The following is a 24,776-nucleotide window of genomic DNA, read 5'->3' on the forward strand; positions in this document are numbered from 1 at the left end:
GATCGGTATTTTAACATGTATATTAAATTAGTGTAAACCGGGATGTTTCCAGTTTACACAAGTTCTCTTGTAGTAGCCAGTTTTGAAGGTCATATATCTTCCAGCCTATTGCAAACGATCCTTTAGTCTTATTATGTACAAGGAAATGTCAAATTGTCAACGTATATTTGTTCGTAATAATATTTATTCCTGAGGGAAACAATATTATAATAATATATGTTCTGCAGAATTTCTGTCATGGAATACTTTTTCCATTTGTATTATATTTGTCCCACTGATATTAGGAACTTATGTTATATGTTGATTAATATAACAAATGTTCCTATTAAGCTGGTGATTTTTTACACCTGATTGATTATTATCTAAATCAAAACAGCGTTTTACATGCTGATTTTCTATTATGTAATTATTATCTAATTTGAAAAGTGTTAATGAGTTAGACATATTCACCTGTACACAATACCTGTATGTACAAACAAACATGGAGGCTGATGAATATGAAAAAAAAACATTTATGTTCCTTGATGATGGCTCATATGTTGAAGGTAAGTAAATATGTTAACAAGTTCATCTGTGAAATATAAATATAAATTATAATGAGACAAATATCATTTTATATGAAAAATATGCATGCGAGTAATTGTGGATAATTTGAAATAATTATTTAATGTAAACTTCATTGGGAACAATTATTTTCCTTATTCACGATACCTGTTATTTTACTAGTATTCTTTCTACTAGTAATATCAGAATAATAATTGTACATACCAGTTTACCATTCCGGCATTCGTAATAGATAGTACATTATAATATTTTCGGGTCGGAAAGATATTACATAATATTTTTTCCATTTGGAATAGATATTTCATAATACTTTTTCCTTTTGGAATAGATATTACATAATATTTTTTCCATTCGGAATAGATATTAAATAATACTTTGTTTCCATTCGGAATAGATATTACATAATAGTTTTTCCTTTTGGAATAGATATTACATAATACTTTTTCCATTCGGAATAGATATTAAATAATACTTTGTTTCCATTCGGAATAGATATTACATAATAGTTTTTCCTTTTGGAATAGATATTACATAATACTTTTTCCATTCGAAATAGATATTAAATAATACTTTTTCCATTCGGAATAGATATTACATAATATTTTTTCCTTTTGGAATAGATATTACATAATATTTTTTCCATTTGGAATAGATATTACATAATATTTTTTCCATTTGGAATAGATATTACATAATATTTTTTTCCATTCGGAATAGATATTAAATAATACTTTTTCCATTCGGAATAGATATTACATAATATTTTTTCCTTTTGGAATAGATATTACATAATATTTTTTCCATTCGAAATAGATATTAAATAATACTTTTTCCATTCGGAATAGATATTACATAATATTTTTTCCTTTTGGAATAGATATTAAATAATACTTTTCCATTCGGAATAGATATTACATAATATTTTTTCCATTCGGAATAGATATTATATAATACTTTTTCCATTCGGTATAAATATTACATACTTTTAACCTTAGGAGTTTATATTAATACTTTTACCATGACATAATACCACTTTGAAAAGGGTATACATGCAAAAATAAAGATACATTGTCCTATAACAAATATACTTTACCCAAAAAAAACCAATCAATTAAACATTACAAAAAATGTTTTATTAAATATTTCAATGAATTAAGGACCTTCAAAACACTTTATAGCCTTGAAAATTTTAAAAAGAGCAAAAATCCTAAATGCTTGTTTTCTTTTAATTGTGTAGGCATGAATGAAAATGATAAAAGGAGAATTCGGAAACGTACCGACATGTTTGCAATCACAGGAGGAAAATTATATTATAAAGGTGGAAAATCTAACAAGAGAAAAAATAAATTAGTTATTACCAAAGATCAAAAATAGCATTTATGAATATTTTCCTGTACTTAAAAAATACAAATAACTCCAAATTGTTTGCTTATAAAATGTGCATCAATTTAGTACTGATTTGTATATATGTTATTAAGGCAATTTACCTGTATTTCGGATTACTTTCATTACAATGAATGACATGTCAAATTGACAAAATGATAAAAGTCAAAATGTTTTACCAGTCATGCGATAAAACTTCCACCATAATATTTATTTCAAAGATACTTTATTATGTAACAAAACTTCCTATTGAAATTTGTTTTATGTGATAAAAATTCCAGGGCATCGGTCCCTTTACTATTCTTACGGAATATGTATCATATAAAATTAATTCCAATTGGAATTTTTGTTACATAATAAATTATCTTTGGAATAAATATTATGGTGGAACTTCTATTCTGTGACAGGTGATTGGTGTTAATTTTTGTCTGTCATATTTATTTTTCATTTTTTTTCATAGTTTCCGTTACGGTCTCTATAGATGTGTCTGAAGAAAGTTTTGTGCATTTTTCTATGATCTTATATATAGTTATTTAAGACCTAAATTTTGAATAAGTCACTTGTTTTATAACTTGTGTAATTCGGCTTGCAGACGATATGGCATCGAAAAGAAATGGGCATACTCCTTGGGTTTCCCGGATAATACTTTTTTAATATTCTGCGTTGAATGGACATCCAGGATCAAATAAATGTTGTCTCGTGTACAGGTGTCTCATTTCCTTCTTTAATTTCTCACACAGTACCTTCATTAGAATAGATCTGGCTGCTTCTGTTTTTTTAAGGAGACTTTTAAATGCCTTCCTATATTTCTTTCTTTCACGTGACTCTTTGACTGAAAATGGCAACATGTGCTAACTGTTGCGTACAGTTTGAAAGCACACATTCAGAGCACGGCTTTAAGAGACACAGTATTCATTCACTGGACGGGGAGACTGTTTCTTCGTGCATAAGGACTGAACATTTTACACAAAGTTTCCAGGGAACATGACACTTTTTGTGACCAGAATGCTTCAAACAATTGAATACCACTGCTTTTTAAACAAACTCATTTTTCTCATAAGAAGATGTATTGCATCCAAGACTAAAAGAACATTCTCCGTCCTGACACAAATTATAGAAATATATAACAGGGGTTTCGGCGACCCTACTATAACAAATGTTCTGGGGAGAAGCTCACAGTATAAGTAAATAAAACATCAATTCAGATACCAAATATTATATTAATTCAATTTCAAATACAGCCACAATTATTGTTTAGCACAGTATAAATCATAAATGTAAATACACGGCAAAGTCCAGTATAAAAGTTTTGTTCACTACGGGTTCCGGATACGTATAATATCAACGTCCGTGCCTTAGTCTGTCGGGTTCCCAACTAAAGCTTACAGTGAATCTTATTTGAATTATCTACTACATGTAATATTACATCATTAGCTATAAACCAACAAAACACAAAAGCACCCTAAGTGTTAAGATAATAAATTGATCGTAAAATTATATAGACAATGGACAATTACAAAGGTATTATAAAGTACGTAATGTCAAAAACGGTGTAATTATTAGCACATACGTGTAGTTAAAGTCTTTAAGATTAACATGACTGACTAGAAAGAAAACTGAAGAATTGTCTGAAAGATAAATTAAATGAAATAAATGAATCTAAAAGTTTCTATATTTTCATACTAGAAGTAAATGGAAAATAATATCACTGTCACAAATACCTTACTTTGCAATTGTTGCATAGAACGGAGTACACACATAAAGAGCCTGATAAATTTAATGAACAAAGACAGTTAATTGTAACAACAACAAAAGAATACTTTTATCTTTATTTGAATAATGACCTGTAGTGAAATGTAACCAGATAACAACGAACAAACTAAGGAAAATCAACCAGTAGAATGAACGGCGAAGTCTTTATAACTAAATATATACACCATACAAGTGATTGGCCTATCATCAATCTGAACAGAAATGAATATTAGGCTAATAACAAAGAACGTCTCCTTTACTCATTAGCTAACCTGCATTTCGACTCTTATCACATTTTAAAAACTGAAATAATATATCGGAAACAGTTAAATTAATATTTATATCAACATTCATATATTAATATAACAATGTTTATGAAATAGACTTGTTTCTAAAGTAGACACAAATCAAAGAGTTATAAAGAGACATACTAAAACACACCAAGGGGGCTTCGTTGATAATGTAAAGAATACACGAATGATATACATCGTTCATACTGCGACACACATTCGTACATCGATGCTTGTGTCTGTCAATGATTGAAATTAGCAACTCATATAGTAAGATTAACTAGGGATTGAACGAAGTGAGCTAAAAAGATTGATATTATGTAAATCAGTATTCTGCTGTTTGGACAGACAGACTTGAAATATAAGAAGAGACCTGTTAAATGTTTTCCATGATTTTACTACATGTAATATATTTCAATAGGCATGTAATGTTATTTAGTCCCCATCAACAAAGTAGTCGGTGCTTCGGTACCAACAAACTTTTCTGATAATTTAAGATATCACTAAGAAACTAAGGTTTTAACTCCCTCGTGCCAAATTTACCTTAGATGAATTTGGCTATTTCTTAGGTTTCTTTTGGTCATATTGCTGTCCATGTGTTTAGGTCTTAAACATCCTTGGCTTCCATCTGTTTGTGTGTGAGCATTCCTGATGAGGGTAAATCCCGAAAAGCATTTCGGACGCACGTGGCGTTGTCAGTTTGTTTTCGATCTATGAGTTTGACTGTCCCTCTGGTATCTTTCGTCCCTCTTTTATCAATTTTAGTTTTTATTTTCATTTTGTGGCTTTGAGATTTGTACAGGATTCTGAAAATTTAACGTGGTCTGTTCAGTACCTACATACAATGTACATGTATATCTTTTTAAATAGCTAAAGCAGTCCAGTACCCATTAAAATGGTAACTTTGCCTTGGATTAAAAATGCTTAAGCTTCATAATGTGGAAACAAGTATACACATTTTGCAATAAATAAATATATATATATAAGGATAATATAACGGATGTTCATCCTGACATAACAAAAGTAATAACTTGTTGAAATCAAATAATTATAAATGATAATTTTAAGTTGAACTTGAATGTTGGTAAATGAAGAATTTGGACATCAACACAATGGGCATATCGGACACATAAAGTGAGAGGTCTTTATGAAAAGGTCTCAAGTCCGTCAAGCACATTGAGTTCAGATGGCTGTGGCTATTACTTTAAGCTCCTTTTTTGGCATATAGCTTTTCATACGTTACGGTGATTATACATCATTGACTTCCAAATTTTCGGCTTTGAACGTTTCTGATTAAGGTTAATCCGATAAGGTGCGTTGGACCCATGAAATTTATAAAGTGTAATTTTTATTTTCTAGCACTTGGTCAATTCCGCCGCAGGTGGGCTATTTGCCCCCTAAGGTATCATTTCAGTAATTAATGCTCCTGTACCGACATGATTTACAACATACCTTTCTCAATTCTCATTTGATAAATCGATAACGTATTATGAAATTAAAGTTAAAACTCCCTCAACAAAGTTGGCCTTTTGGTTATATAGCTCTTCACGTGTTCTGATACATGCTTCCAAAATACTTCAGAAAGATTAAATATACTTTATAAATGTGTGTCCTATGCGCTTTTCTGGTTTACCTTTATTAAGAACACTCAAACATAAACATTTAAAAGCCAGGGATGTAAAAAAAAATATGCGTAGAAACGTTCCGAGCAATATGACCAAAAGGGACCTTTAAAGAATAGCCATTCGGCAAATTAATCGAAGTCAACTTTGCTTGAGGGAACTAGAACCTTAGTTTCTCAATTCATCTGAATTTATCAACGGGGAATTGAAAATTTATTTTTCAAAATGCGTAATGATGAATAAAAACTAAATTGATTTTCAGTAGCATTGATTTTAATACTAGATAAAATGTAGCATCTGAGATACTGAATACAACAGTAAAATGTATTTCTAAGGCGTTATATATATTAAATATGCAGGTTTTTTTTATAATAAATAATGTATTTGTATACATTTCATAAGTATTTTTCATTTGTTTTCCTGTTTTGCACAGTCTCTTTATCCTTTATTTTTTCAACAAGGTTGACCGGTAACAGGATTTCTTCTTCCCTTTCATCATTTTTGTCGTCAACATTCAACACAATATTTTGTGGTTCTGGAATCATTTTAGAAAATGTATCCGGAGTTTCAAATTTCTGCAAAAGTTATAAGAAAAGAAATACACAAAATCCGTGTTTTTCCTCAAAGCCCTAAATCCTTGTGTGTTTGTCTGTATATGGTGTTGTTTGTAAAATGAGTTATATTTATATTTATAACAAATATACATTTTCCATTTTATTACATTTTTTAATACATCTATGTACAACAAAATAGTAAGTTGTTTGCATCGTTATCATAAAAACATAAATATTGATTGATTGATAGTTGGTGTTGAACGCCACTTTCAGCACTATTGGTTATTTTGGGGCGGTCAGTTTTTGTTGTTGGAGGAGGCCGATATGTTCGGAGAGAACCACCGACCTGCGACAGGCTTTTGATACAGTAAACGAACTACTAAGACCACTCGGCAACCGAGGTCCTAACAAATAAATATATAGTGTCTGTTAGTTATTGATAGCAGATAGTGAGCAAAGTTATAAAGTTCTTGTTCTGTTCATATCACATTTTAAGTTTATCGTGGCTTTTTTTTTGCCACAGCGGTGTCATTTCTTCGACTTTTGAATGTCATCTAGGTATCTTCAGCCTTTTCATTAAGTTCAACTCATTCCTTTCCTACATGCCATGAAAATGCGATTTTGTTTGTTTGTTTTATATATTAAATTTACTTGATACAAGATAGTAAATCGTCTGAAGTTCAGAAATGTATCTCTATGCGTAGTTCAGGACCTTGTCTTGGGTTTTCTAATTTTAGTCTTTTTAGATATTACAAGATCTCAACATTTGTATTGACAGACATTTTTACCTTGATTTATTTTCGAAGAAATATTATTTGTCAAACTGCGCATCTAGTGCAGTAAAATCGGACCTTTTTTACTTTACTTTTTTTATCCAAACGCCACTGATGAGTCTTATACACAAAACACGCGTCTGGCGTACAAACTTTTAATCCTGGTATCTATGATGAGTTTATTGGTACCGTTTTATGTTATTTAACAGCTACAAAAAGAGCATGCATAGATTATTTAACGCAATAGTCCGCAATATCCAGAAGGATAACCGGACGGTAAAACTCATCATCATTCATATTTAACGCAAATGTTAATGGATATAATCTAAATTTCCGTTTGCTTCAATAAATTGTATGCGGGATTTTTTCGCTGTGTTGAAGACCGACCCATTGGTGGCCTTCGGCTGTTGTCTCTTTGACATATTCCCCATTTCCGTTCTCAATTTTATGGTTCAAGAGTAACCAAGTTAAGAACTGTTTTGTACCAAATTTTATACTTTTGTTTTACATCTAAACAATCAAATGCAAAACGGTTTCCTATAATACAAGTTAATTAATGAGAGTACATTTTTTCTTCAACAAAGAGTTACGCAGAGTCTGTGTTTTACTTTTTCTATGTAAAATTCGGGGTATGGGTAAAATTTTCATTACATTCAAATAAACAGCGTTGAAAAATACCTTCATTTTTAAAGAATTAAATTATCCGAAAATTATTAAGATGTTATTAACATGTTAAATGTTTGTCGGTAGCAATCTAAATGTTTTTTAATTATCTGTCATCGTGTACTATAATCGAATTATCCGCCTTTGCGATAAAAATTGAAGTATTTGTGATTATTAAAACAGGGTTATTCGTTTTGTACTTACATTTCCTTTTCCCTGTTAACTATAAAATAAAAGGGCAAGATTTGAAAAATAAAACATTGTTTTGATAAAAAAAAATATAGAATTAAAACATACGTGTTTGTGTACTATTCCAAATCGTAGAGGTTTTCGTATCTTTTCGGGAAGGTATGGACAAAGAACATCAAATATTGGACAAATGTATCGTGCATCAACAGACTTTGGATCTGTATAACCTGTTGTAGTAAAAATACTACATGTATTAAAGGCTCTCTATAATAACATGCTACTGCAATGAAATCATGTACATGCTTGTTACCTATAATACTTTCTACACAAAAGTAAGATTATTTTATTAAACATTCATAAATTATATCAGTACATGTAGTAAATGTTATAAACCCTAATGAATTGTGTGCGTGCGAAGCGCTTTTCTGGATTAATCTTCATTAGGAGCACTTAAATCTAATTATTTGAAAGAATTGCATGTGTAAGTACGCTGCAACGTTAGAAGCTAGATGTAAAGTTCGCCATGTTTTAATTTAACAACTTATTTGCGTTCTAATTGCGACCACTACCAATATGCGATTTTTTATGGTTCAAAATTAGTTTTAAAAAAGCATATAAAAGTCTTACATAAAGACAAATATACTTCCTTGGTATACTAGTTTATAGAAATAACAGATTAACTATTTATACAAAATATTCGAAATCAAGATTTTTTTTAGAATATTTTAGTTGCATCGCAATTACTCAAATCTCCGCATGCAGTGTATATTTCATTTATAACTTTTTGATGCAAGCGCCATAAAAAGGAAACAGAATTACGTCAACTGGTATTTAAGAAAATTTCATTTATACATTTGAATAGTAAAACATATCACTCCTCCTCCCGAAAAGAAAGAGGTTACAAAAAAAGAAAGGGTGCCTTATGTGGTTGGGTTGCTGTCTCACTGACATATACCCAAAGCTGTATTTATATATAGGATATCAGCATGACCTCATCTATCAACTGTCTTTTGTATTGTAAGCACAAACGATGGTCGTTTGAGTCATGAGGATATATTATATAATATTACTGGTAAATTCCTTTAAACTGAATTAGAAAAAAAAAATTATGTATGACATTCGCGTTTCTTTCAACAACTAGCTATCCCGTCTCAAAGAAGTTTGTTGTATACATCAATAGTAAATTTTAATAGTGTATTTCAGAAAATACGAAATAAATACAAATAAAGATGAAATTTTCAATTGCATTTTGGAAAATATCAAGTTGCTATTATTTCCTATATCAAATTCTTTCATAGATACAAAGATTTGGTTTGCAAGAGTGGCTGTACCTGAAGAAAACTTATTTCAAATGTAATAGCACATCGTAAATTTTAGGATGATGTTGTTTACCGAGCCTGGAAATTTCGAAATGATCAGGGAAAACTTATCAATCCTTTAAATAAACTTAATCTAAAAGGTTACCAATTCAACACTGTAATTTGATCTTTGAATATTGTTTTTATTGGTATAAGTAATGACTTTGTTATCAGTAAATTAAAACCGTACTAAATATTATTGTTATACCCCAATGCACTTTCACGGTAAAACAATCTGTCGATACCTATATTTTGGCATTATACAAGTTCATGTTGTTCTCTGACTGCCAATTACGTCTTTTTACTGAATCCATTGGATGTTGGATGTGTACTAATTGATATATTAGTCTTGGATACATGATTTTTTTATTAGTTATTATTAGCTTTGAACTAGCTGTCAGTAAATGCGGGTACTCTTAGATCTGTGTTTTGTGTCTTTTTTGTTGTTCTTAGAGATGTAGAAATACCTTGCCACGTCCGGTCTGTGTTTTTATTAAGGTTTTTTTCCGCGTTGTTAAGCATTATTCAACTGATTTTTATAGTTTGTTATTACGTTAAGCTGTAACACTACTGTTCCAGATTAGGGGTAGGGTTCAGCGCTCACAAACATGTTTAACCTCGCCATATTCTTTATGTTCCTGTCCGGAGCCTTTAGTGGTTGTCGTTCGTTCATGTCTGTTATATTTGTTTTTCGTAAATTATGTTATTGTAAATTAGTTTTCTCAATTGAATTGTTCCATATTTTTTTATCTCGGGGCCTTTTATAGCCGACTATACAGTATGGGTTTTCTCATTTTAAAAGGCCGTACTGCTGCCTACAATTGCTTACCTCCGCTTCATTTGAACTTTGATGGATAGTTGTCTCATTGACAATCATACAACATCTCCTTATTTTTATGTAGTCATTAGAATGGTTGTCAGATTGCATATATTCATTTATTCATGCAGCATGAAGCATTTTAATTATATTACAAGTATGTAAAAATAGTATAACGAAATTACTATTACGAGTTTATTATACCGATCTCCAAGGTAAATCCAAAAAGAGTAAGTCCATTAAAACTGACAAAATCAAACGTTACGACTTTTATCAACCGATAGAACGAATGGAAAACAACTATAACATTCCTGCCTTAGTCAGACATTTTCCGAAGAAAATAAGTAACAAAATTGGGTCTTTTGATATGCGCTACATATAGTATGACTGTTTAAAATGCTTCATTCAGATATTGATACGTTTTAATGATGGAAAATATGCATTCCATTATAGATGCAATGAAGAGAGATATTTGTCTATTGGAGTATCATTTTCACTTTTGAAGATTAAATAAATAGATTTCACATTCATCACACACTGTTTTCGAGTTAGGAAAACACAATAAAAAGATATCTATAATAATAAAGGACCGAATTTGCTGGGTATTCAGAAGCTTTCATGAAATTTGTATTTTCTAAACATATATCTGTAATAGTTTCTATACAAAGGTAAAGTTATTTTTATTAAACCGCCATAAGATACATTTTTCTACTAATAAAGCTCTTCGAGGATATGAAATATAAATTTACCTGTAAAATGATTACTCCCAAATATAATAAAAAGTAGCGCACACATGAAATTCACTGGATATAGTATTACAAATCTTATTTGCCGGTGTGGACGAGACAGAATAATTAATTCCCTTCTAAGAAGTAAAATTCCTGACTATGACGTACTCACATACTCATATAAACACGTCCCAGCTACCTGTGAAGCTCAAATTTTAAAGTTTGTTTATGCAACCACATCATGGGATGGACATATGAATAATAATCCAAATCTGGGTGGGTAATTGTTACATCCTCTTGAGCCTCAGGGTTCATTACTAAAATAACTCTTATTGTTCACATTTTCCAAGTGATGTTTTGATAAGAGTCCGTTCTACTAATTACGCTCTTCGAGGATATAGCATTCAGTATGTTCAAATACATGTAGCTATTATAAACTAACCAAGGCACATATACACAGAAAACTTAATAACAATCAAACCTTTACTGGTAGATTCACAAACACGTTAACAGTTTTCGTTATCTTCAACATTTAACGACTATAAAATCATCTACTAAACTTGCTGACTCTGCAGGCTCAATTTTGGTTTATACATTATTATTATTTTTTAAACTATTGAGTTAAATTGTAAAAATAACATTAACGGTACCAAATTTTCTGCACCAGATGCGCATTTCGACAATAAATGTCTCTTAAGTGATGCTCGAAGCCAAAATATTTGAATATCCAATTGTAAAGTTAGTAATAACATACCTGTCACAAAACTCACAATTAGACCAACCACTATGACTATTCCCGGTCCTAGCACATTAAACCAAAGAAACGACAAGTCATACAGTGGAAAAATTGTGGAACTGAAATGTATAAAGTTCGATTATTTGTTTACATTTAAAAAGCATTATTAAAATTGAGAATGGAAATGGGGAATATGTCAAATAGACAACAACCCGACCAAAGAGCAGATAACAGCCGAAGGCCACCAATGGGTCTTAAATGCAGCGAGAAAATCCCGCACCCGGAGGTGGTCCTCAGCTGGCCCCTTAATAAAAATTGTGTACTGGTTCAGTGAAAATGGACGTCACACTAAACTCCAAAACATATAAAAGAACTAAAATTAAAAAAAAATTGGTTATTTTATTAAGATCCCTTAGTTTGTGTTTCCCCCTAAAAGCATTTCGAATGTTATTGTTACAAATTATAAAGATTCAACAGCTTAATAATAATTGTTAAATGCTTATATACCCTTTTCAAGACCTATCATTTATGCTTGTACATCAACAACTAACCAAACAGGAAAATGCAAACAAAGTATGGTATAAAATGTTGTTTGCAGATATGCATGCCTATCAGATGTAAAATTATCGAGAATTGTGTGTCACATTGTAAGAACTATAAAGACCACATCCCAAGGTCCATGTATTTCTATAATGTCTCGCGTTTGTTTTAACAGACCAAACTTCAAACCTGTTGTTTGCCGGCTCTACCGATGCTGTAGAATTGTGAAGTGTCTCTATCGATGCTGTGAAGTTGTATAATGTCCTTGTGTGATTGCCAAAATCTGATGTATAATTCATACATCCTTCAGTAGACAGAGGAGATATTGGATATTTTTTATATAAAAACGAGCCAATTCCAATCCAAGTCATCATAGCAATGCCTACAATTGTTCCAACAAATGCTCCCTGCAAAATAACTAAAAGTGAAATAACAAAAATATCGAACTCCTAGGAAAATTCAAAACGTAAGTCCGATATCAAATGGTAAAATCAAAAGCACAAACAAAAAATAGCTATAGTCCGTTTTGTTTTCATATCATTACTCCCAAGGAATTTAAATAGATTTTTTTTGTCAGTTAGCAATAAAACGATTGTATCCAAATCAGTATATACATTAAAATAGGTAGGTCTTGTAATAGAGGTCGTACGGGATGAAGGTCGGGGAAATTTTGCCTGCCACTTAAAAATGAGGATATAATGGATAGGGACAGAAATTTTGCCTTGCTTTAGGCCACCTACAGACCCATCGTAGAGTTGCGGTACGTGTCTTAACGCGTAGAGAGTGTGGCTCTCGGTTTATAAGAGGCACCTGATTTAACGTCCTCACTCTGACCGGACGTTAAAGCGTACTGTTACATCCCGCACATCCAAACGGACGCCCCATTTTGTCAACGGCTTTACTGCCAGTCGGAAGAAGACCAAGTGACGATATTTCTTTTCCCCAGTCAACCTGATTATTGTTCCATTTTGACATTTATTTTCACCTATAAGATAATCACTAATATTATATTTGATTATTTGAAGTTCTTATCTGGTAGACCATTCTATCTTTTAGTTCATAAGAAAATTTCTTAAAAATGAACACAATATGGATAAAATTGTCATTTCAGGGCAATTTCTCCTATTTGGAGTCGATCGACAATTTTCTTTGTGTGTGACTTATTTGTAAACTTATAGTGCTAGGCAATTTGCTCTTACAGTTTTCTCTCTATCATCTATAATGTTTAAGGTAATACGCAAATAGTAAATCATAATTTACAACGAGCCTGTAACGCGCACCCGGTATTTTAGCATAAATTAAGGAGACAGAAGTTTACAGACAATCAAATCAACAAACAAAAACCTAGGATATTCATGAACTCAAAAGAAGCGACCTCAGATGCGTAGACAGGTTTAGCGTTTCCTGCTATGCATTCATCACCCGCCATGCAACCTGTCACAATCCAGAATCCGTCATACAAAATGACGTAGATGTTGGCAACTATAGCTCGCCGTGCGGCCTTCAATAATGAGCAAAACACATACCGCATAGCAAACTATAAAAGGTCCCGACTTTATAAAATGTTAAAAAATTCAAAAGAGAAAATGAAGGCATGATTTATGTACAAATCTACAAACGAAAAAAAAAAATGATATACAATAACAAATGACAACCACTTGATTACAGACACATAAAGCATATAGCAGGGCTAAACAAGTTTTTGGGCCCCGAACCCTCCCCTTGCCTCGGACAGTGGTGCCACAGCACAACACAATACAAATTGTACAATACAATAAACGAAAAACAGTTCAAGAACGACAACGGATGCCAAGTGATGATAAACGTTCATTTTTTTCTTTGCGTCAAATGAGCTAAATACGGCAAAAAAAATCATAATTTAAGGACAATATCTCCATAAATGATTTTATAAACAATTCTAAATTTGCTGTGTAAACTTATTTCTTATCATTCTTATTATGTTTGCTGTTTTGAGTTTCTTTTCATAACAGTCGGGGCCTTTTATAGCCGATCATACGGTATGGGTTTTTTCTCATTGTTGAAGGCCGTACGGTTGCCTATAATTGCTTACATCCACTTCATGTGAACTTTGGTGGATAGTTGTCTCATTGGCAATCATACCACATTTCCTTGTTTTTATATTCAAGAACGCAAAATGGGTAAGGAGTAGTCTGATAATTTTGCAAAAAGTGGAATTTAGAATATCTGGACTTCCGTTGAGATTTGCCTTATCTTATAGATAGATTCCGATATGGCGTAATTTGAGTTTAGGTTATTTTGGAGGTGTAAAATGATTGATTTACTTACTTTACTAACCAAATTGAAACAATTGGTACAATAAACCTTATCAAAGATACCCGGCTTTAATTGAGAACACCAATTGCGTGTTTCGTCTACAAAAGACTCGTTAGTGACGTTCGAATTATAGATCGTTAAAAGGACAAATAGAGTACGAAGTTGAAGCGCATTAGGGATTATAAAAAAATCCGAAAGGGTTTGCCATGTACAGCTAAGATAAATTTTCCTTGGGGAAGAAAATCCTTATTTTTTCGAACATTTTAATGTTTTATAACACACAAGTCTGATAAGAGATCCATATATTACTAAATCGTAGGGATGAATTAAGAAAGGCTTAATGTTTTCTAAAGTGAAGAAGTCAGTACATTAAGTTGTATTTGGCAGATTAATGAAGGAATTTGTGCTCATAGACCCCCAACAAGGCGACAAAAGGGAAATAATTCATGGTCAAATCACTATCTTTAATGTATCAATAATTGGCAATTTACTTGCATGTTTTCTTTGTGTTATTTCATTAGCCATGGCGATCATGTCGATTTGTGCATAGAAACAGAAAACACTAGATATAAACTAGAAAGCCTTGCGGTCATTCAGAGACCGTTTTCTTCGTTGGTTTAGTGGTTTCAGAGGAGATTATTTGTGAAGACGATCGCAAAGTTATGGCACGTAGCTCACATCTTGGGTACTTTGGGGACAGGACAATTTTTTTTAACCCTCCCCTTTTTTTCCTTAATCCGTTATTTTTTGTTTTTCTATTAATTTAATTTTTTTTTTCGCGTTTTCTGTATGATATGAACATACATATACTAGAAATAACTTGTATTTGCTATTTACTATCAATTCCAAGTTTACTATCACCAGCGGTCACTGATATATTACATATATCTTACTTCATACCTTATCATCCATTTTCCTACGTGAATTGTAGGAGGAATCCCAAGTGTAATTAATGATATATTTAATTTCCTTAGGGTCAGTAGGCATGATTCGTTTCCGCTATCATTCCTCTTTTACGCAGTCGGCAATTTTAATGAAATTCGAACTCTGTCGGCAGAACAGATCAATTAAATGACGGAAGTATTGTAAGGGCGACAACTCTAATTCCGCGGTTCCCTGAAACTAATGTCCCGAATGTTATTGTACAGCACGATAAGGCACGAGAGCTGATCATGTCAGTATAAAGTATAAATAAACTGTAAAAACATGCTTGACGAAAATCAACAAAATGTCAAGCATAAAGTTCCAGAAATATATTTTAAATATGTATTATACATTAGGACATGCACATCTTCCGTCACTTTTTCTCAATTCCATAAATTGGTCTAAAAGAGGGACGAAAGATACCCGAGGGACAGTCAAACTCACAGATCGAAAACAAACTGACAACGCCATGGCCAAAAATAAAAAGACAAACAGACAAATAATAGTACAGATGACACAACATAGAAAACTAAAGACTAAGCAACACGAACCCCACCAAAAACTGGGGGTGATCTCAGGTGCCCCGGAAGGATAAGCAGATTCTAATTGAACCACTGTAACAAGTGTTTGCATTGTACTTCAAGATATTCTTGGCTTTTAACTGTTCTGGTCCTACTCAAATGCATGTTCCGAAGCTAGTGTTTCGAATACAATTTACAAAACAGCTGTTTAAGATAAGCTTGAAAAATCAATTGTTTATTTACTTTTGATTGGTTTTGATAACTTATATAAATGTTTATTCTAAGATGTGTAATCATAAAATACCTTTGTATTAGACCAAGGGAATATCATTCCTAAAGTAATCACACCACAAATGGGCGATCCCAAAATTCCAAACATTGATACAGCAGCCTGAAATTATATATTTTAATGTGTATCAGTATTTCGATGTCGTTATTTTCGTAGTGAAATCGCACAAACCGAAACTGTCTCCGACGGTATCTGATCAAATTGAAGAAAAATAACTATTTACTACCTATTTTGTACTAAATAAAAAAAAATACTACTTGGTTTTACTGTGGATTCATTTACTTTCCTGGATATTAGATTTTGTGGTTGGCATAAAACACTTTGCGGGTCAAATTGTAACTTGGATGGAGAGTTGTCTCATTGGCACTCACACCACATCTTCTTATATCTATATAATAGGTAAACATGTCAAAAATTGGGGTATAACAGTCAACATTGTGTTATAATAATCTTCATCACTATAAAAACAAAACAAAAATGTTTGTTCCCCTAAATTTTCCAAGGGAACTCATTTTACTTCCTATGGGAAAATATTTTTCCCTTGGCAACATTTCTTTCTTCCATAGGAACATATATTTTTCCAATGGGAACATTTCTTTCTTCCATAGGAATATATATTTTTCCATAGGAACATTTATTTTTCCTTTATGATTTTAAGCAATTTGTAAAATAGCCAGGATTAAACGTAACGAACTAACGTGTAAAAAATTACCGGGAGAAATTTTATTACATTTTCATTGCGATAAAAACAAATATGCTATTGGGTCAATATCCCTAATGCGCCTCAAATTGAGGAATACAAAAGAAGTGCGTAAACAAAAAATCTCAGTGTAGTGATATTGGACATGTTTCAATTTTTAGCAAATGACTCGAGCTTAACCAATTGTGCTGATTGGAGAGCAAAGGACCATAGAATAAAGGTGTAAAACTATGGAGTTATTAAATGTATGCAAAGAACTTATTGTGTGAAAAAAGGGATTTTTAACTCGAGAAGCCGCTTCACAACAGGCTTTTCGGGGTGTGCTAAATTATGAAAAAACGAATTACTCTTCGTAACCCGAAAATTTAACCACATATGTGGAAATGTCTCAGCTTCGAAACGAGCAATCATACATATCTAAGTTTACGACATGAGCAGAGGAATTTAGGTAAAGGCTACCATTACCGCTTACCTGAAATGAATTGCACATATGTATCCAATTATACTAAATTAATAAATTTAGAGATATTTGTATAATATGTTTTACTGTTAGTAAATGATTGATAGAAATACATTGATTATATTTTATCTTCGTAGATTGATTGTTACTATTTTACTTCCTGTGGCAAGTATTACACATCGACGACCACTTAGATGTTCAACTGATTCAACAGAAAATTAAAGTTGGATTCGGGGAAATTGCAGTTCATTATGCTACAATTCAAATATCTTAAAATTTGTGTCGAGGAACCCATACAAGTGACATGCACATGCATTGCTTTGTTTAAGACTAAAACGGTGAGCGTATGTTGGAAATAGATTATGTCTACCAGGAGACATTATTGTGAATTCGAGCCAAATTAACATATGTTACAACTTTACTCATTAATACTGCGTGCTTGTGGAAAAGAAGACAACACCAATCCCGATTGATCTTGTTGGGTTGTTGAACATAAAACCTCCCGAAATCAGAGAGTGCAAACTGCTAAGACTACCATTGCTAATTGTTAGGAATATTAAGAACATCAGTCGTATTCATAAATCAAAGCATGTATGGTGCTGTTTTCCGGAATTATAATATGAATATTGAATTTAAGGAATGCTCTGATTTTACATATTAAATCTTTTTCTTTTGATTGATATCATCCTGCATTTCATGCAATATTGTTCACTGAACGGCCAACGATCAGAGCCAATCCTATGTATTTTGGAATGTATTTATGTACATTGAAAATCATAAATCGTATTTTAGGTCGTTTTCGAACTTGAATCCTTGAATTTATGAAATTGACATTATAATTATTATTAGTGTAAAAATTCTTTTTCATCTTTGTAGCTCGATATGCGTGTTTTTTGCCACTTTATTTACAAAGATGTGCACTGATTTCTTGTTAGTTTATTTCATTCATTCGATCAAATTTCCTAATTCAATTGTTACTTGTCTACTAAAAAATTTTTTTTGGTTTCATTTTGAAACACCTTTGAAATAAAATTGAGAATGGAAACGGGGAATGTGTCAAAGGGACAACAACCCGACCAAAGAACAGAAAACAGCCCAAGGCCACCGATGGGTCTTCAACACAGAGATAAAATCCCGCACCCGGAGGCGGGCTTCAGCTGGTCTCTAAACAATAATGTATACTAGTTCAACAAAAATAGACATCACACTAAAATCCGAAACATATAAATGAACCAAAATTTAAAAAAAACATACAAGACTAACACAGACCAGAGGATCTCTCGTGTAAATATCAAAAATGACTCCACATTTTGCATGTACAAGTATGGATGTGAACTAAGGGTTAAATACTTTATGGAAAACCTATTTCTCTGGAGGGTACTATATACACTTATATTTTACCCTTAGGCTGTATTCATATTGTCTTCTGATAATTTGCACTGGACGTTTGCGCTTTTTTACCTGTAACACGATAGGACATTTGCGCTTTAAGTTTTGATACACCTGTAGTAAATTGACCGGATATTTGCGCTTTTACCTATCGTCGTCTACCTGTAATTTTAATGAGTTACGTAAATACATTCAACTTATACTAGAGCATTTGCATTATTCCCGTATTTGCTGGCGTATCGTATAACACTTATATGAGGAAATGATAAATTAAGTCAAGTTGGTCCCGATGAAGATATTTTATAATGCATTTAATTTTAATTTAGTTTTAATTGAGGTCGGGGCTAAATCATTATTTTATACAAATCTGTCCGATACGTATACGTTGGTCCGTGCACGTTTCCAGATACGTGAATAATGCAAATGCTCTAGTAGAACATTTGCATTATTCACGTATCCATATACGTGCACGGATCGACGTATACGTATCGGGCAGATTTGTATAAAATAATGTTTTAGTCCCGACCTCAATTAAAACTAAACAGATGTAAAATATGAACCAAATATTGATGATATATAGTTAAAACACTAAATAGTCATTGCTTTTATAAGATCAGGAACATACATGCTTCGTATTTAAGAACTGTGTGTGATAAGTGTATCTTTTTTATATACAAATATGAAAGGATCAAATCGAACACACCTTGCTTACGAAAATTTACAGGAACATTATGTATCAATAAAAGTGTGTTTATTGCCAGAGGCGGGTTAAGAGGGGGAACAAGGGGCCCGGTCCCCCCTTATCTAGGATTTATTTTAAAATTCTCATTGAATTTTGGCAGAATATGGTCCGGGCCCCATTATCAAACTGCTTATAAAACCGTAAAATTAAGCGAGACTATCCCCATCTCCATCTCCCTTATAAAAAAAAATCTGGATCCACCACTGATTGCTATACAAGTTATGATTGTTGCTTTACTACCACAGATTATATCTAAATCTGTCCCTGTATTTAGCTAAATTCCAGCTATTTAAAGTTCTTACGACACAAAGGTATTGATTTGGGTATGTGGGGCTGCATATTTGTAGGTACGGCAAACCAATGGGAGATAACTCCAAATTACCCTAAATAATTGATCCCGGATGTGCTTAAAAATAAAATCTTCAGGTGACCTCCGATTACGGCCTCTTATTAACTTGTTAAGTCTCTGAAGGTTCCGATTGCTTTTGATAGATATTATATGAATATTCATGATTCTGTATATTATCATTTTCCGGAATACGATGAATTGTTTGAGGTACAAACAAGGGTTGGAAGTTACATTCGTTCCAAAACAAATACAAGGGAACGTAATACAGCCATCAAATGTACTTTTTTATTAAGTTTGATATATTTATATAAATTTAACAGTAAACTCTAACGATATAATTTTTTTGTATACATATTTTTGTGTGTGTGATCACATTAACTGAATTGTAGTTAAATACTACACACATTTAATTTGCTGATACTAAATCATGGCATTCTAAGAAATTTCAAGCGTTGGCATCTAGTGTATTTGTATTTCAGATATCATCATGGAATTTCCAAAAAGAAATATCAAGAAAATGAAACATATTAGCATTTTGAAGTATTTATCCAATCGAGAAGTTGGAAATGTAAGTAAGAATAGAAGATATGATCTAAAACTTGCTTTGAACATGTGTACTGAACTTGCTTTGTATGACTATAATGACTTCTTTCAGAAGCACCTAATTTACCACTTAAACAAAATAATTGACTGCACAAATGCAAGAGCAATTTTTATCATAAATTTCTTAGAAGAACTTATTTGTGATGTAATCGAGTCATGTCACCCAGACAAAATAGATATAGTCTTTATATATTTCTGCATGAGATCAGAATTTGTCAAATATGGAAAACTGAAAAAAATGAAGTGCATAGTAGCAGAACAAATTGCTTGTGATTTATTAAAAAACTTGAAGAAATGGTTTGATGGTATATTCTAAGCCTTAAACTAAAACAAATATTTAGACTCAATTACAAAATGCCTCAGATAACAGAATTCAAAAATTTGATTCCACTCTTGGATAAACATAGCCTGTCAGACTTTGATATTGTTTAAAAACAGCCAAATGGCATTCGATATATTTGATTATGTCAAATCAAAAAGTATCAGTCAAGACAAAATGTGTAAGTGGTTTACAGAAATAACAAAAAACAATATAGAGAAAAAAAACTTTGGTTACACGGTTGCACAGACTGAAAAAAGAAGTAAGTCGAAAGAGAAGGCTACTTTATTAACAAATATTTTTAATACATGTAATATGTGTGCAAGTGACTCCAAAATACAAAATCTCAAGTCTACAGAAGATGCTACTTATAAAAGAATAGCAGAAGATTTAGCTAATGAATTACAAATAAATCAGGAAAAGAAGTCAAGTGAAGTAAATCAGTTGAAAAGAAAATTAGAAAAAACTGTTGATCTTCAAGAAAGGAAAATAAAGAAAGTTAAAATGAAAAACAAAACTTCAAGTGAAAATCTTAAATCTTAAGTACAACAGCAAAATAGTAAAATTAAAAAGTTAAGATATAGTTGTAAGAATTTAAAAAATCAAAACAGAAGACTATCATCCTGTGTAGTAAAACACAAATCATGTGCTAAAGAATTAAAGAAGAATTTAACAGACATGGAAAATATCAATAAGAGCAAAACAGATAAAATTAAAAAATTAAAAAGTGAACTGAATAAAATTCAGCGTTTGTACAAGGACGATAAAAAAAATGGATATTTTGGATGATAAGTTACGTGCATATACACCAGAATTTAGAAAAGCCGTCATGAATATATCTGGTAAGAATGTAGCAACTGAACACATAGTATCCGTTATCAATGAAAGTCTGAAATTAGCTGGTAAAACTTTGAAGCAAATTCCGGCGCGAAGAACCATTGATAATATTGTAACAGAAAAGGTTGTGGTAAGTAATATTCAGGTTGGACAGTGTTTGCAAGACAATGAAAAAACAACATTATATTCTGATGAAACACGGAAGTTTTTGAAAGACATATAACAGCTACTTTGTAAGTGATGATCATAAAAATGTATACATGTTAGGTTTGAGAGAAATGCACAATAAAGCATCCTCCACAACTTTAGATACTTTTAAGGAGATTTTAACAGATATATCTGAATTGTGTAATGGTAGTTTAGAAAACAATGAGATATCACATGGATATAAAATATTATGTAACATTCGCGACTTTATGTCAGACAGGGCAAAAACAAATATAGCCTTTACAGAATTATTAATTGATTACCGTAAACAAATTATGCCAGAAGTTGTTGATGGGTGGGATGATCTGACAGATGTACAAAAAAATGCCTGTTCTACTGTAAATAATTTCTTTTGTGGATTACACCTACTTGTTAACTTTGCAGAATGCACAACACCTGCACTAAAAGAATTTGTAGTCCTACATAAAGAGGACAATGTTGTGAATGACCTTGAAAATGAGTTCGGTGTAGATGAAAGAGATGACATTTTTTTATCAAAATTTGATGGTGATGTTATAACTTTTTTACGATTCTGTGCAAAAAGATTTGCCAGAGGAGTTGACGAGAAATGTGGTTGTTTCGCTTATTTCAATTCATATTGTCTTGAGAAGAATGAAAAAAATAACATTTCTTTCAGAGGAAACAGATTTAACATTATTTTTCTTATGGGTGAAACTGCTTTTTACCATCGAAATCATGTAGTAGATTTTTTGCAAAATGTGCACGGTGCAAATAATTTCCTGCAAAAAGCCACGCTTTCTCTGTGTAGATCAAATCTTGTATTAGCCGAGTGTAAAGTGCTGGGGTTAAAGGGAAACTTCGCAAAAAAAATAAAAAATTGATATTATGTCCATTCTGTATAAAAAAGCACAAATTCATAAATATTAAAGTTTTATTCTGCTAGATAAGAGATCACCGTCGATTTTAAATTTAGAGTATCAATTCTCTGCGTGCGGCCATTTTGACATCTTCTCGGTTTAGAAACCACGATATATCTATAACCACAAAGGACCAAAACCAGCAGTAACCTAACGTAGTCGCATTTATCCGACTAACTAACTTGATACGGAAAATGTAATTATTTTTTTAAATAACTATGGTCCTTTTTTTAAACTGTTTTTTCTTTACGAAGTTTTTGAAACAAGAAATTTATATGGGAATTAGTTAAAAAGTCAAAGCTCAATGTCATAAATAAGTGTTCCGTGTAAAATCGTTTTCGAGAATCTAATTTGTTCATAATTCTTTTATGTAATAAACTTATTTAAATAAATTCGGACCTTCTCTTATCTGATGACCAGCATGGCTAAAGGAATTATTCCCTGAGGTATTGTGAGGTGACACGTCCAGGTATTCAAGCGATTTCCTGTCGGGCTTAAAAACTCTTATTACACAATTACATAAAGCATGTTCATGCATCGCTTCACTTCTGAGGGTATTGGTCAGTGTACACAGCCGATAACTTGTAACTTTCCATTTTGAAACTATCAGGTGTATAATATCTCTGTCGTGCGTGTCCGATAGTGATATACTAGTCATTACTAAACTCATACGCGTGTTTATAAATAACATTTCTGGTGTAAAGAATGTTATTTATGAAAATCTAAATAATTCCCAAAAAAGATTTGATAAAATAAAAATCTATTTACATATTTTTTCCAAGGGTAAATTGGGGAAAATGTAAGTATATACTCGTTGTCAATAATGATGGACATTTTGAAACATGAAAGACTGTTGATTTAACAAAAATGTACGCACTTGTCGATCATTGGTTTATACGCCTAGATAGAAAGTTACGGAACTTTAGATAGTCGCAATTTAAAATTGTATATTGAATATAAGAAAGAACATCCAGAACCAATTTGATTTAAATACAGGTCGATATCTAACTTGCTTTGGTTCATCGAAGTTATGGACATAGTAAAATCACAGATTTATATTTCAATTAGATTGTTCTCGAACAGTTGAAGAAATTCATCATCATCTCAATTGTTGGGTATAATGTATATTAATGTGAACATGGTTCTAATAGAACCTTATGCCAATTTTCCTGTTCCGACATGCATGTAATATATATGCCACTGGACGTACACTAATGATCCCAAAAAAGTTTATTTGGAGAAATAAAGAAACTTCACTCCGGATAGACTGATAGTAGTTGTATTAACGTCTGATCAGCTTGAGGGTTGATTAATTTATTACGTTAGCTTGTGGGGGAATAAACCATTCCCAATATTGCACTTATGCATAAAATATTAAATAGAGTAATATAAGAGAAAATATAAATACGAAAAGTCGCATATCTGGTAAAAAAAAAAGTCTCACCAACTATAGGATTTCACGTACAATTGTCATTATAATCGAAATAACGGACAGTCATTAAAATACATGCATGTACGTTTTGATAAAAAGGGGTGCCGCAGTTGCATACTATTCATCATAAATCTATTTCAAGTTTATACTTTCCTGTTATTCTTATCAGTTAACGCAGAGACATGTAACTATACATCTCTAGTTAACGACAATCAACTATATAAATATCTGAATCTGATGTGACTTACCGTTCATCTCTAGTGGTTCATCTCTTTCATTTTTTTTCTTCTTCTTTTTTTTTATTTGGGCAGGAACATAAACATTGTTAGATATAATGTTCCCAGGTTTGAGGGGGGGTTGGAGGTCAAGTCTATCGAAAGTTACAAAATAAGAATGTTGTATTTATGAATTTACAAGAAGAATTCTGTTCTTGGACGTAGTTTTCTTCTTCTTTTTTTTTTTAGTTCAGTGATTTAAATTGAGAAAAAATCTAGTCAGAATTTAAATCGTTCCGGCAATCCCCCACCTAAGACTCCTCTAAAATCACGAATGGTCATGCTTCACAGTCATCAGAACTTACTTTGCATTGGTACATTCTGTATCGGTAGTGATTAACCTTGACATTTCCGGGTATAACAGAGCTACTTGTATATTACCTGTATGTGGTTAGGTACATCGTCCCATGAGGTCTTACGTATACAGGTTCACATTTATAATGGTTTCTGATATAAGAAGGTTTTATGACATTCACACTTCTGCATGTTCTGTATACCAGTTTCTTATCTTATTTTCAGACCGAATGAGGATGTGAATATTTTCCAGGAAAAATATTGAGTATCAAAGTATCATATTAATTTCGGGA

The 24,776-nt window shown here is 31.9% G+C and overlaps 1 protein-coding gene across 1 annotated transcript in view; it reads right to left on the bottom strand.

Moving 5' to 3' along the window:
* Positions 1–5,888: 5,888 nt before the first annotated feature.
* LOC127708483 (sodium-coupled monocarboxylate transporter 1-like) overlaps positions 5,889–24,776 on the bottom strand; it is a 50,479-nt gene continuing 31,591 nt past the window's right edge. Inside the window, exons 11-15 of the mRNA XM_052213360.1 lie at positions 16,014–16,100; positions 12,159–12,376; positions 11,448–11,548; positions 7,899–8,017; positions 5,889–6,186 (exon numbers count right to left, since the gene is read on the bottom strand). Of these exons, the coding sequence (XP_052069320.1) occupies positions 6,007–6,186; positions 7,899–8,017; positions 11,448–11,548; positions 12,159–12,376; positions 16,014–16,100 (705 nt within the window). The 3' untranslated portion in view covers positions 5,889–6,006. The remainder of the gene's footprint in view (positions 6,187–7,898; positions 8,018–11,447; positions 11,549–12,158; positions 12,377–16,013; positions 16,101–24,776) is intronic.

The sequence above is a fragment of the Mytilus californianus genome, unplaced genomic scaffold (assembly GCF_021869535.1).
Source record: "Mytilus californianus isolate M0D057914Y unplaced genomic scaffold, xbMytCali1.0.p SCAF_7, whole genome shotgun sequence".
NCBI lineage: Eukaryota > Metazoa > Mollusca > Bivalvia > Mytilida > Mytilidae > Mytilus > Mytilus californianus.